At 36.9% G+C, this 13,741-nt stretch overlaps 2 protein-coding genes across 2 annotated transcripts; one reads left to right on the forward strand and one right to left on the reverse strand.

Moving 5' to 3' along the window:
* Positions 1–233: 233 nt before the first annotated feature.
* Positions 234–10,735, reverse strand: MONOS_14251 (uncharacterized protein; the record flags this gene model as incomplete). Its single annotated transcript, XM_067867037.1, has 4 exons — positions 234–8,023; positions 8,411–10,121; positions 10,178–10,465; positions 10,528–10,735. The coding sequence occupies 4 exons, from the start codon at positions 10,733–10,735 to the stop codon at positions 514–516; spliced, it is 9,717 nt and encodes a 3,238-aa protein (XP_067723364.1). The 3' UTR covers positions 234–513.
* A 172-nt stretch (positions 10,736–10,907) lies between these two features.
* MONOS_14252 (Rab1d) lies at positions 10,908–12,845 on the forward strand. The gene is made up of 7 exons (XM_067867038.1): positions 10,908–10,967; positions 11,067–11,138; positions 11,206–11,253; positions 11,329–11,376; positions 11,440–11,667; positions 11,725–11,804; positions 11,940–12,845. Exons 1-7 carry the CDS (start codon positions 10,959–10,961, stop codon positions 12,061–12,063), a joined length of 609 nt encoding a protein of 202 aa, XP_067723365.1. The 5' UTR covers positions 10,908–10,958; the 3' UTR covers positions 12,064–12,845.
* The last annotated feature ends 896 nt before the right edge of the window (positions 12,846–13,741 follow it).

Consider the following 13,741-nt stretch of genomic DNA (forward strand, 5'->3'; position numbering starts at 1 on the left):
TGCCGAAGAGCAAAACACTCAATTCTTGAGGATTTACACGCTTCTCCACAGCATTTCCATTTGTGGAGCAAAAAACACAAATTCGTGTTTTCAGAAACACGTGATTTTTGGAAAAACACAGGGTGCATATTTCATCTTGACCACAAAAATATATCTCTACTCTTTTTTTTTTTTTAGAAACTTTTTTCTGTTTTTTTTTTATTTGCGAAAAGGCTTGAAACAACAAATAAATTAATAACTAATAAATTATTAGTGTTAAGCCATTTGAATAAAACACCGAGAAAGTCAAAAATAGAATAAAATTAAATAAAAATTAAAATAAAAATACAGCTATGAGCAGATGACAAATTGATAGATGCAAAATTGTTGAAAAGAAAGGTTGATTGTCCAGTTTTTCGTTTATATCGTTTTTGTGTGAAAACTTTTCAATTTCTTCAATTTAAAAATGGATAGTGTTAAAAATTTTTCAATATTACATTTGAAAACCATTATTCCACATTTCAATATCTTTCTCTAAGAATTCACAAGCCCCATTTTTTGTGCAGCCTTCATAAATCCTTCAAAAACCTTCTCCAGTTTCTTTTGTTTGTAATTTTTGCACAGCGACAGGACTTCAGCAACATCTGATGTTTCGATGGCATCGCATATCTGCTGATAGCAGAGAACTCTCAAGCGAGGGAAAGATCGCAAATCTCCAATGCCATGCAGCTGGATGAGAACATGAAGTGGTGGAGTGATAGACAAGAGTGGTGAAGGGGTAGAAGTAAATGAATAGTTTTGCTCTGCTCGTGTTGTTTGTCTGGATGCTGATGATGTTCCTTGTAATGAATTTGATATGTCTTTTAGGGAAGATGAAGAAGAAGAAGAAGAAGAATTTGAATGAGATGTGTTGCAATCAACAAGTGTGAAAGGTGGCGGAATGTTTAGGCTGAGCAAAGCAGCAAGAAGTTGAGATTGCGTCACAGATGATGATTCGGAAGAAGAACTAAAGTGAGTGCTTGAGTCATTAAATGCCTGTGATTGTGATGAATGAGAAGGCTTCAACTCATGAGAAGTGTATAATGAATGCAGCATCTGCACAATTAGTGATTTCTGAGAGGCAACATAACTGAACAATGACGAAGCATTGAGATGGTTGACTATCCACTGAATAAGAGTAAGCCCCATCCGAACGTCATAGGAAAGATCAGCCTCAATTTTGTTCTGGAAGAAATCAGTCATCAGCACTTCGCACGGATTGAAATCGTCTTCTGCTAATTCGCTGCAATCTGAATCCAGATCATCATCTTCTTCTTCGCTATCAATGGGAACTGATGATAAATCAGAAGATTTTTTCTTTGTTAAAAGAACAGTCTTGTATTCGTCAACAGCCGCTTTAGCATCGTTTCCTTTTTGTCCATCTTGTTTCTCACTCTCATCTTTCAAAGAATCATCAACAATTTCATTGAGCCTCTCTTCATTCATCTGCTTTTGCATTCCAAGTTTCTCTCTCTCTTCTTTTCTTTCAGTTCCTTCATTTCCAGCGTCGTTGCTATTATTGCCATTTTTACCATCATCACAAAATGAAGAAACATCATCTTCTTTTTCATCATCATCATCATCAGATGGCCATCTGTTGTTGATATAGTTCCTAATCAAATGCACAATGTGTTCTTCTGTTTGCAACTTGGGCAAAATGGCTGGATGAAGCAGACAATCAGAGTAAACATAACCAAGCAGCACCGCCATCGCATCTTCTGACAGCGGCATGCCAAAATCTCCTCGCCAGAAATGAACAGAACGCGGAAGTGAAGAAGATAATGCTTTTGCCGAGGTCAATGGATAAGATGAAGAAGAAATAGAAGCAGAAGAAGCAGAAGAAGTGCTAGATGCAAACTCAGCATCCAGAACATGTGGCATATCATTCTCCTTTTTCTCGTCTTCTTTTTTGTCTTCTTTTTCCACTTGTATCCATCCACCTTCTTCGGAAAAGCCTGCATTCTTTTCTGCATTCTTCTCAATCTGTTCGAGTTCTTCGTTCCACCTCTTCCTTCTCTCCTTCACAACTGCCTCAGCTTCATGCAACAGCTTGTGAATGGCTGGATCTGTGCATTCTATGCCACTCACTGCAAGCATCTTGAAGCGAGCAACGATGCTGTTGAGGGGCGATGGATCGTGTCTGTGTGTTAGAACAAACAAAGAAGAGGATGAAGAGGAAGAAGCAGCCAAAGACGGGGGCTGGCAAAAATGGGGGATGAACCGAGACAGCAGGAGAGAAGAATGAAGAAGAATTGGGCGGTGATTGAAGCACAAGACAAGGTCCGCAGTGTCCATCTGCCCCAAAATAGACAGAATGTTCAGCTGGAATGGGGTGATGCCCAGCATCTGCATCGGATACGGCACAAATGTGTCCTTCAGAAGCATCCGCTGCTTTTCGCTGAGAAGAGGAATACGAACAGAAGGAGAAGAAGAAGAGGAAGAGGAAGAAGAAGAATTTGATAACCCTATTGAATCCTGCTTCTCTCCAGCATCAAAGTTGTGATTACCCTCTTCTCCACACTCACATGCTCTGTAGCATTCACCATTTCCTTCATTGCAACAAGTAGCATAACAATCATCTTCTGTCTCTTCTGTTGGCATCAGCACATCCCACAGCCATTTCCGAATGAAGTATTGTGTAGGGTCTTCTTCCTCTGCAAATGATGGAGCTGCCATTGATGAAAATGTGTTCCTATCATAAGCATCACCAAAAGAACCAAAAGTGGAAGAAGAAGAAGAAGAAAAGGAAGAAGAGCCAGAAGCAACTGAAAGTGCATTCGAACTGGAAGCAAACGACAGCGTCGAATAGGACGATGCCTGGATGTCTGGGATAGTTTGTTTTAGCACTCCATTCTCAGACTGTTGGGTGGCTGTGGCAGATGCTGTGGCTGCCAAGACGGAGGATGATGTGGAGCCCGTGGCTGAGCCAGAGGCAGCTGAAAGGGATGTGACAATTGATGCTTTCACTGCATCTTTTCCAGTGGGAGAAGTAATCGAAGGAGGAGGTGTGGGTGCGGTTCGCTTCTCTTCGTCTCTTCTCCCGGTTTCTTCTTTCTTTTTGTCTTCTTTGCTCTTTTCGGGTGTTTCATTTGATTTCTCCACGTGTTGCATAAGAGGGCCTGAGGCTATATCGTCTTCATCGCCTATGTCAACAATCACAAATGGATCGTCGTCATCATCTTCATCTTCTTCGTAGTTCCCTACGTCTTTAACCTCCTTCGACTTCTTTTTATCTCCCTTTGTTTTTTGATTCTTGGAATTGCTTGCTTCAGGTTCATCGTTAATATCTTCTTCGTCGTCTTCTGCGAAAAGACTTTGTTTTCCTTCGTTTTTACTTCCTTTGCCTCCAATTTTGCTGTTCTTTTCCTGTTTCGGCTTTGAGAATAAGGACTTTCTCGATTTCGAATCAAAATTGTCGCTGGAACTTCTGATTCGAATGCTTCCTTTTTGCTTTTTCAGTTCTTCATTTCTTTTCTCTTTCTCTTTTTCTTTCTCTTTCTCTTTCTCTTTTTCTGCTTCCATTTCATATCTTCCTCCTCTTTCTCTTTTTTCTTTCTCTTTCTCTTTCTCTTTCTCCTTTTCTTCCTCCTCGCTATCAACCTCCTCCGCATCTCCTGTGTCTTTCTCCATCGGCTCAAACAATGGCTCCATTTGGAAGCTTTTTGCATTTGTGTGCAAAGTGAATGGAATTGGGCGGACTGAAATGCGTTTGGTTGAAGGAAGTGATGATGATGATGATGATGAGGAAGAGGAAGAGGAAGAGGAAGAGGAAGAGGAAGAGGAAGAGGAAGAGGAAGAGGAAGAGGAAGAAGGAGAGGGAGAAGGAGAAGAGGAAGAGGACGAAATTGAAGAAGAAGAAGAAGAAGAAGAAGGAAAAACGGGATTGAATGAGTGAGCAGCAGAAGGAGAAGGTGTGTGGAAAGGTGAAGGAACAAGTGCATTGGATGAGTGTGTGAAATGGTGTTTGAAGTTTGATTGTGGTTGATTTGGTGAATGAGAAGAAGAAGATGATGATGATGATGAGCTAATCTCAAAGCCAGTAAGAGGATCAACATCAACAGCTTCTGTCTCTATTTCTGTGGCTGTTGAGGATGAGACGGGAGAAGAAGAAGAGGAGGAGGATGAAGAGAATGAAGGAGAAGAAGAGGAAGAAGAGGAAGAATTCAAAGAAGATGATGGTGTTTCTGATGAATTTTGTGTGTTTTGAAGAGGAGAAGAAGGAGAAGAAGAAGAAGATGATGATGATGATGATGGTTGTGTGTTTGTAGATTCACATGGTTCTAAAGCATTCAATGAATTGGATGATGCAGAAGAAGAAGAGGTAGAGGAAGAAGATGAATTCAAAGAAGAGGAGGAGGAAGAGGAAGAGGAAGAAGAAGAAGTTAGTTTTCCCAAAGAAATTGGGAAGGCCGGGCGAGAAAGAAGAAGAGCATCAAAAGAATGTGAAGAAGACAAAATGGAAGTGAAAGGGGAAGAATAAGGAGAAGATTGAGAGAAAGAAGATTGTTGGTGATGTTGATGATGTTGATGTTTATGATTGTTGAGTTTGGATGATGAACGAGAAAGAGGAAGAGGAAGAGGCTGAAGTTGAGTTGAAGATGGAGATGATGAAGTTAAAACAATGGAATTGGATATTTCATTGGCTTTTATTTTATCGTTTTGATTATTTAAATGAATATCTTCTTCTTCTTTTTCTTCTCCTTCTCCTCCTTTTCTCTTCCCTTCTCCATTTTCTGTTTTTTCTATGTTTTCAATGTTTTTATCCTCGTTCAATGAATTCTTGTTAGAAGATGCATTTGTTTCAGGTGAGGAAGCCAATGGTGGTGTTTGTGTTAGCACTGAAAGATGTTGAAGATTATCTTGTTTGTTTTCTGACTGATTTTCTGGTTGATTTTGTTGATTTTGTTGTAGATTTTGATGGATTTGATGGATTTGTTGAATATTTTGAATATTTTCTTGTTCTTTTTGATTTTCTTGTTGAATTTTAGAGAATAAACTGGATGATTGAGTCAAAGATCGATTATTATTCAATTGATTAGAAGATATTTCATTAGAATTTAACTGAAAAGAAGAAGAAGAAGAAGAAGAAGAAGAGGAAGAAGAAGAAGAAGAAGAAGAAGAAGAAGAAGAAGAGGAAGAAGAGGAAGAGGAAGAAGAGGAAGAAGAAGAAGAAGAAGAAGAATGATTAATGAGAGGAGAATGTTGAGTGAAATAAGAAGAATCCGAAAGAGATTGGATGAAATCAGGAATGTCTTCAGGAAAGATGAAGGTTGGGAATCTTTTGTGGTTGTGACGGGATTGAGAAGAAGAAGAAGAGGGAGAATGAGAAGAAGAAGAACGAGAAGAAGAATGAGAGAGAGAAAGAGGAGAAGAAGGATGAAGAGAAGAAGAAGAAGAAGAAGAAGAAGGAAGAGAGGGAGAAGGTGAAGGAGAAGGAGAAAAAGAGGGAGAAAATGAAGGCGAATCAGGGATAGGTGACGAAGCAATAGACGTCGTTGAAGAATTAGCAGCATTCGAAGAAGCATAACTGAATTCTTTTTCATTGTTCTTTAATGAAGCATCATCATCAACATGAACATGAACATTAACATTAATATTAGATTCAGAATTAGCATTATTATTATTATTTTCATTCGCATCAACATCTTCTTCTTCTTCCTCTTCCTCTTCCACATCAATGGCAATGGCAATAGGTGAGATCGTGTGGAGAGAAAGAGAACTTCCCAATCTTCTCAGAAGAGGACGATGATGATGAAGATGAAGATGAAGATGTTGAGAATTCCGTCTTTTCAAACTGAATTTGTTGAATTTTGAGGAGAAAGAGGAAGATAACGTGAGTGAACTTTGAGAAGAACGAGAAGAAGAAGAAGAAGAAGAAGGAGAAGGATGAAGATGAAGTAATTGAAAGTTATTTTGTTGGTTGTTTTGATTGTTTTGTTGGTTGTTTTGTTGGTTGTTTTGTTGGAAAAGAGGAGAAGAAGGAAGAGAAGATTGAGGATCGGATGAGTAGGAACTGTATAAGGATGAAGAGGAAGAAGAGGAAGAAGAAGAAAGTGGAGAAGAAGAAGAAGAATTAAGTGGAGAAGAAGAACTAAAAGAAGAAGAAGAAGAAGAACTAACACCAGGATACACCACAGTTCCAGCAGAAGTGCTTCGTTTGCCGTTCAAAGGGGAAGAAAGAGGAGAAGAGATGGAAGAAACTAAAGGAGAAGCAATGTCCAGAAAGCCACTCTCGATGTGAGGGGCAGGGGTGGGCAAGGAGATTGGGAGGGAAGTTTTGGAGAAGGGAAGAGAAGAAGAGGAGGAGGAAGAAGAAGAAGAAGAAGAAGAAGATTGAGAAGAAGAGGAGGAAGAGAAGGAAGAGGAAGAAGAACAAGGGGAAGACGAAGGAGAAGACGAAGAGGAGAAAGTTGGAGAAGCGGAAGGAGGGAAAGAAGGAGAAGAAGAAGGATATGAAATGGAAGAAGAAGAAGAAGAAGCAGAAAAAGCAGAAGAAGAAGCAAAAGAATTCAAAGAAGAGAACGAATAATGAGCAAACGCGCCGTCTTTCTCACCGCTTTCGTTGTTCATCTTCTTCCTCCACCCTATTTTGGCTTCGTATTTTCCCACTTCTTCTTTCATCAGCCCAGCCACTCGGCTTCTTTCAGCTGCATCATCTTCACAGAAGAGAACTTCATCCACATCGACTTCTTCTTCTTCCTCTTCCTCTTCCTCTTCCTCCTCTTCCCCTTCTTCCTCCTCTTCTCCTTCTCTTTCTCCTCTTCTCTCTTCTCTTCTTCCTCTCCCTTTTCCTCCTCTTCCTCTTCCTCTTCTCTTGTTCTCTGATATCAATTGCTTGTTATTCCTTTTGATTGAACATTGAATGAATGCTGCCTCATCCTGTGAACACATATTGTCACTCCATTCTGAAAGAAACTTGCAATCATCGTCTTCTTCTTCTCCTCTTTCTCCTCTTCTTCCTCCTTCTCCTTCTCTTCTTCCTTCTTCTCCTTCTCCTTCTCCTTCTTCCTCCTTCTCCTCTTTCTCTCCCTCATTCCTCACATTATGCTCATCTATTTCTGTATAATCTGAAGGCAATGGCGAAGTATTCAGTTCTTCCAGTGTTTCTTCATTGTTCGATCCAATTTTCTCTATTGTTGCTCCTTCTCTATCAAATTTTTCATAATTTTCGATTTTCTCTTTCTCCTCTTTCTTCTCCTCCTCTTTCTGTTGCTGCAGCACAGTATGCGCTGGACATTGAGAACAAGAATATTCATTATCAACATTATGAGTGTTATTACAATTATTATTACTATTATTATTATTGCAATGATTGTGACAGAGCAGGCTATTCAAATGCTTCCTCTTCTCCCTCACTGCAGATGGAATCGACAGAGCTGATAGGACACGTGCAGGGCCTACAAGTGAGAGAGAAGAGAGAGGAGAAGAAGAAGAGGAGGAAGAGGAAGAAGAAGAGGAAGAAGAGAAGGAAGAAGAGGAAGAAGAAGAAGATAATGATTGAGAAGAAGATGGAGAAGAAGAAGATGATGATGATGATGAAAGATTTTTGTTATTATTGTTATTATCAGAAGAACTACTGTTAGAATCAAGCTTGTTATTTGTTTTTTCCTCTTTCCCTTCTTCTTCTTTCTTTCTCTCTTCCTTCTCCTCCCTCTTCTTTTCCTTCATATTCATCCTTCTCTTCCTCTCCTTCTCTCTCCGAATCTTCGCAAACAAACCCAAAATCTTCACAATATCTCCTTCTCCTCCTCCTCTTCCTCCTCCTCCTCCTCCTCCCATCCAAAGCTCCTCCACCTTCTTCCTCTCCTTTCTCTCTCTCTCTCTTCTCCCTTCTCCTTCTCCTTCCCATGGAACAAGCATACCCAAACTGTGATCAACATGATAAGCCACTCCATTCTGATAGGAAAGAAGGTTGATTTTGTGGAGATGGCTGAAGGAGCCTTTGCCAAGGAACCCTCCATGGATGATGAGGATGGGGCCATACATCACTGACACGTGACTGGAACTGAAGAGAGAAGAAAAGGAAGGAGAGAGGGAGAAAAGAAAGATAGGAAATGAACGAATGGATGAATGGATAAATGGATGAATGAATGAAAGGGGAAAAACAATGAAATACAATATGAAATAAAATGGTTTATTAAATATGTCAAGTGTTATTCAAAAAATAAAATATAATTTCCAAATAAATAAATAAATAAGAATAATCATAATTTCTCTTTCTCTTTCTCTTTCTCTTTCTCTTTCTCTTTCTCTTTCTCTTTCTCTTTCTTTCTTTCTTTCTCTTTCTCTTTCTTTCTTTCTTTCTTTCTTTCTCTTTCTCTTTCTTTCTTTCTTTCTTTCTTTCTCCAAACACATAATTCACCCCCATCTTCTCTTCTCCATATATTCATACCGTGGGTCTGGAGCTGATCCACACGTGATTAGCAGTCTCCATCTGTTTGTGAGAGGGTCATATTCCCACAAATCATTCAGCTTCACAACAGCATTCAAAGAAAGAGGAGAAGAAAGAGAAAGAGAAGAAGAAGATAAATTTAACGGCAAAGGAGAAGAAGAAGAAGAAGATTGAAGTGGAGATAATGAGCCAGAAGAAGAAGAGGAGGAGGAGGAAGAAGAAGAAATGGAAGGTGTTTGAGCAGAAGAAGACAAACCCGAGAAAGAACCACTGCCAGAGCCAAAGGCAATGGAAGAAGAAGGAAAAGAAGAAGAAGAATTGACAATCGATGAATTATAACGGCAAGTGGCTGGTCTGCCAAGTGTTGTAGCAGATCGATTGATTGAATGAGAAGAATGAGAAGAAGATTCAGAAAATGAAGAAGTAAGAGAAGAAGAAGAAGAAGAAGAAGCACCTGAAAGAGCAATAGAAACAGGGCGGTTGATTGTGGAGATGGTTCGGAAGTTGTTTGGAGAAGAAGAGGAAGAGGAAGAAGAAAAAGATATTTTTGGAGAGGAAGAGGAAGATAAAGAAGGGGATTTAGGTGAAGAAGAAGAAGAAGAAGAAGAAGAAGGGAAAGAAGAATATGAAATAGCAGCAGAGAAAGAAGAACGAGCTGCTCTTCTGCTTCCACTTGGAGAAGATGAAGAAGAAGAATTCAATGAAGAATTAAAAGATGAAGAAGAAGAATTCATTTGAGGAGAAGAAGAAGAAGAAGAAAGTTGAGCAGAAGGAGGAGGAATTAAAGAGGAAGAAATGGCATCAGCAACGTGTGAGGCAGGTGTGGTGTTAAGACGAGGAAAGCCAAGAGCAGAGACAGTTTGAAGAAGAGCAGGAGAAGAAGAGGAGGAAGAAGAGGAAGAGGAAGAAGGAGAAGATGATGATGATGATGAAATAGATGATGAAATGGGTGAAAAAGAAGAAGAAGAAGAAGAATTCATTGGAGAAGAATTCACAGAAGAAGAAGACACAGAAACCCCCGAAAACCTTGGCGATGTGGCTCTAACTGCAGTTATTGCTCCAATCTTCGGCCTCCCCACAATTCTGCTCCAAGCTCTTCTTTCTCTCTTAACAGCACTTCTTCCGCCAAAAATATACATCTTGTTGTTGAACACGACAGCGCTGTGGCACATACGAGGGGAAGGGAACTGCGGGGTGAGGAAGGGGAGAGAAGGAGAAGGAGGGAGTGAGGAGGAATCATTATAATAATAATAATAATCTTCTTCTTCTTCTTCATAGTCTTCATCATCTTCATCATCATAATAACAGTCTTTATTGTCTTCTCTTTCTCTTTCTCTTTCTATGAGTTCTGCTTCTTCTATTCTAGTTTTAAATTCACTTGAAACTTGTTCAGAACTATTAGTATATGCCCTGCTTTGTACACGTTTCTTGTGCGATCTTCTTCTTTTTACCGGCATATGTTCCCATTCTCCTCTTTCAGCGACGAATCCAAACGGCTCCAGCTTCGTCCATCGCTGTGTGTCAAAGTTAAACTTGAAAAGATCGTTCGTATACCCTCCTCTGTCAACTCCTGACCTCTGTAATGCCAGCTTTCCCCCAAAGATGTACATTTCATTTCCTATCACCACTGCAGTGTGGAAATAGCGAGGCTGGGGAATATTAATGTCATTGAAATCGTTTGAGTAGACGATTTTAGTCCATTTTTTATCGGCTGGAATTTGGGGAAAAAATTATAAATTACAAGAAAAATATAAAAACTTGGCATACAGACTCGAAATGAATACATATCGCCAAATAATGTGTGATCATCTGCTCCTCCATAGATGTAAAAAGATTCATTATACGTTACACAAGAGTGAGAGCCTCTTGGAGAAGGACCTCCTTTTGATAATATCTGAACGCAACTTCCATCAGTAAAATTATAATCAAATAAATGATCAGTTTTCGTGCTAAAATCTTTTCCTCCAAAATAATACGCATGTGAACCAATCAATGCGCATGTGTGATAATAACGTCGAGATGGTTTTGCTGGTTGTTGCTCGGCTTTACCAGTGTCTGTATGAAATATGTGAAACAGAAATATTCAATGAAAAGCAAAGTTACCACAAAAAACAAACTTGGATCAACATCAAGCATTACGTTTGGGTTTGCACCAAGGCCTCCATGTAAATGTATTTTTCCGTTATAAACGACAGCAGTGTGTGTATTTAACTGGCTAATTGCCTTTTTCACTTGCGTAATGTTCCATCTCGAATATGGACGAAAACGAAGTGATTGTTCAGATTCAAAGTCTCTTTCGCTATCAGAATCTGAATCTTCTGACATATCAAATTATCACAGCAGATAAATATTGATAATAACAACATAAAGGGGAACGATCAATTAATTAAAATTGAATATTGAACTGAAAATGATTGCATTTGTTGTATTGTTGCTTATATATTCATATTGTTATAATATCCTGTTCACACAAAAAACCCAAAAGATTGACAACCCCATAATATATTATTGTTGTTTTAGAGACAAATATTAGTTGTTAATTAATAAAATGGATTACGTTTGTAACAAAATATTTCAGAAACTTTGATACATTTATATGAATTCAATTAATTTTATAAATTTGAATCGAATATTATTGTTGTTAATTAATTTTTAGGATTATATATTCAAAATCTTGCTTATTGGTGATAGCGGAGTTGGAAAGTCAAGCGTGCTTCTGAGATTTGTTGTATGTATCGTATAATTTTAGAAATTAATGATCATTATTTATTTCTGAATGATTTTTGTATTTTTAGGATGATGTCTTTTCTGATTCTTATGTTGCTTCAATCGGCGTTGACTTTGTATGTGAAATTTGTTTTTGTTTTTGCATTCAAGTTTTTTGATGTTTTGAAAATCATTTTTTTTAACAATCAAAGAGAGTGCGAACAGTCAAAGTTGGTGATAAAATTGTGAAGCTTCATCTGGTTTGCAATAATTAATTGATAATTTGCGTTATCCTAATTTTTTTGTTTTTATTCTTTTGTTAGTGGGATACTGCTGGCCAAGAACGTTTCAGATCAATAATTACGCAATTTTATCGTGGTTCAAGAGGAATATTTGTGATGTACGACGTAACAAACAGAGACTCTTTCAACTCTGTGCAAATGTGGTTGAAAGACATTGAAAATTTTACAACAGAAGATCCTGTGCGTTTGCTTATTGGAAACAAAGCAGATTTGGCTTCTCGAAGAGTGATTCCGTTTCAGCTTGGAAAAGTGTGAAATTTTTTTCAATTCAAAGAAAATAATTTGAAATCATTGTTTTTTTTGTAGCAACTTGCTGAAACTGTTGGAATGCCGTTCATTGAGACGTCTGCAAAATCTTCTCAGAATGTTGATGCTGCTTTTCAGATGTTTGGATATTTTATTAAAAATTTTTAAATAAGAGATTTATTTTTTTTTTAATGCATTTATGAACAAATGTGTAATTATTGTCATTCTTTAATCATCATGACTGTCATTCAATAAAATGCAATATTGTTCAATAGAATGGTGGATTGTTTGCTGGGCAGATTTGAAGATGTGTCCCACAACGAAATAGATGATAAACCTTTGCCTCCCGTTCCTGTTGACCCAACAGTTAAACGCAAGCTTTCCTGCCCTTGCAGTTAAACGCCTGTTAATCTCTTGTTTCTGAATGCTATTTCTGCTTCGACTTCTGCTTCTGCTTTTGTTGCTGTGTTCTTGAATGAGCATATGCTTCACCAACTTATTCTTCTATTTGCTGAATATCCGGAATCTGCATAAAGCTGTTCTCATTATTCAATTGCTTTCTCTCTCTTTCTCTCTTTTTCTTTCTTTCTTTCTTTCTCTTTCTTTCTTTCTCTTTCTTTCTTTCTCTTTCTTTCTTTCTTTCTTTCTTTCTTCTCTCTTCTCTCTTCTCTCTTCTCTCTTCTCTCTTCTCTCTCTTCTTTTTCTCTTCAAATGACTCATCCACAATCTCAAAGTCTGTTAAATATGAAGTCCTTGTCTTAGACCTTTCGACAAAAGACTTGAAGAGTCAAAAGTATTCACTCGTTTATTAATTGTTGAGCTTTTTCATTCAATTTTTGGTTTTTTTGTATGTTTTGTGTTGTTTCTAATTTTCTATTTGAAATATTTATGGCTATTACCTTTTTATTATTGTTTAGCATTTTTTTTTCGAAGTTTTTATTTGTTTTTTATTGTGAATGTTTGTTTTTTAAATCATCAAATGATTTGATTGTTCATTCTTGTTGTATTCTTACTTGCCCTCACATTTCGCCGAGAGATTATTGCCTTTGTAAATAAGTGTAATATTTGTTTGTTTGTCTTTTTCGGATTATGTATGTTAAAAGAATACATAAAGCAAAAATTACTTTTTGTGTTTTCTTTGTTGCAAAATGTGAAAATAAAAAAGGATACGACAGATGAAATTTTTCATAACTTCATATCGTGAGCATGATTTAATGTGTTAAATATTTGTTTGTCAAAATGATTTTGAAAAGCACATGAAAAAAAAAATTTGTTCAAACTGAATGTGGGATTATCAAAAAGTGATTATATCTCGAGCCAGTTTTTCAAGGAATTTAAAAGATATTTCATTGAAAATAGAATTCTTTTTGAAACTGTGGGTTCTCTATGTAAACCAATTCGGTTAAAAAAAATTATAATAAAAATGTGAGAATTATGATATGTCAAATTCAACAGACGTCAAAAATGTGAATGATATTTGCATTCATTACAATCAAACATTTTGTCATTTGTTCCATTCAAGTTTTTTTTTTTTTTTTTTTTTAAAAAAAAAAATTATCATTAAATATTTTTGAAAACAGATATTAATTTTTCGAATATCATTCAATTTTGTCACATAAATAACTTGTTCAAAAATAAGAGACAATCAATTGTAAAAAAGAAGCAACTTCACAAATGTTAATCTTTTCGAATTTGTTTCCATCAAAAGAACTGTATTTGAAAAAAAGTTATTAATCAATATTGAAGAGAATCACTTCATGGATTCGCTATTCTTTTTGAAAAGTCGCGAATGCAAATTTCTCAAGTTTTATTGATATTTTCCATTTTTTCAACAATTTTTTTAATTGATCTGTTAAATTTGAAGGGAATGAAAATAATTACACCATTCAGATTATTTTTTATTTTCTCAATTTGTTTATTGTGACATTTGACATATCGGTTGGAAGAATTCATGAAAAAATGCAAATAATTAACAAACCTTTAAACTAAACATTTGAAACTTTTCAAAAAGAATAACTCATATGTGAGATAATATTTGAAATGAATGAATTTTTCTGATATCATGACTTTTTTTCGG

This window comes from Monocercomonoides exilis (genome assembly GCF_001643675.1).
Source record: "Monocercomonoides exilis strain PA203 chromosome Unknown scaffold37-1059404, whole genome shotgun sequence".
Lineage (NCBI taxonomy): Eukaryota > Preaxostyla > Oxymonadida > Polymastigidae > Monocercomonoides > Monocercomonoides exilis.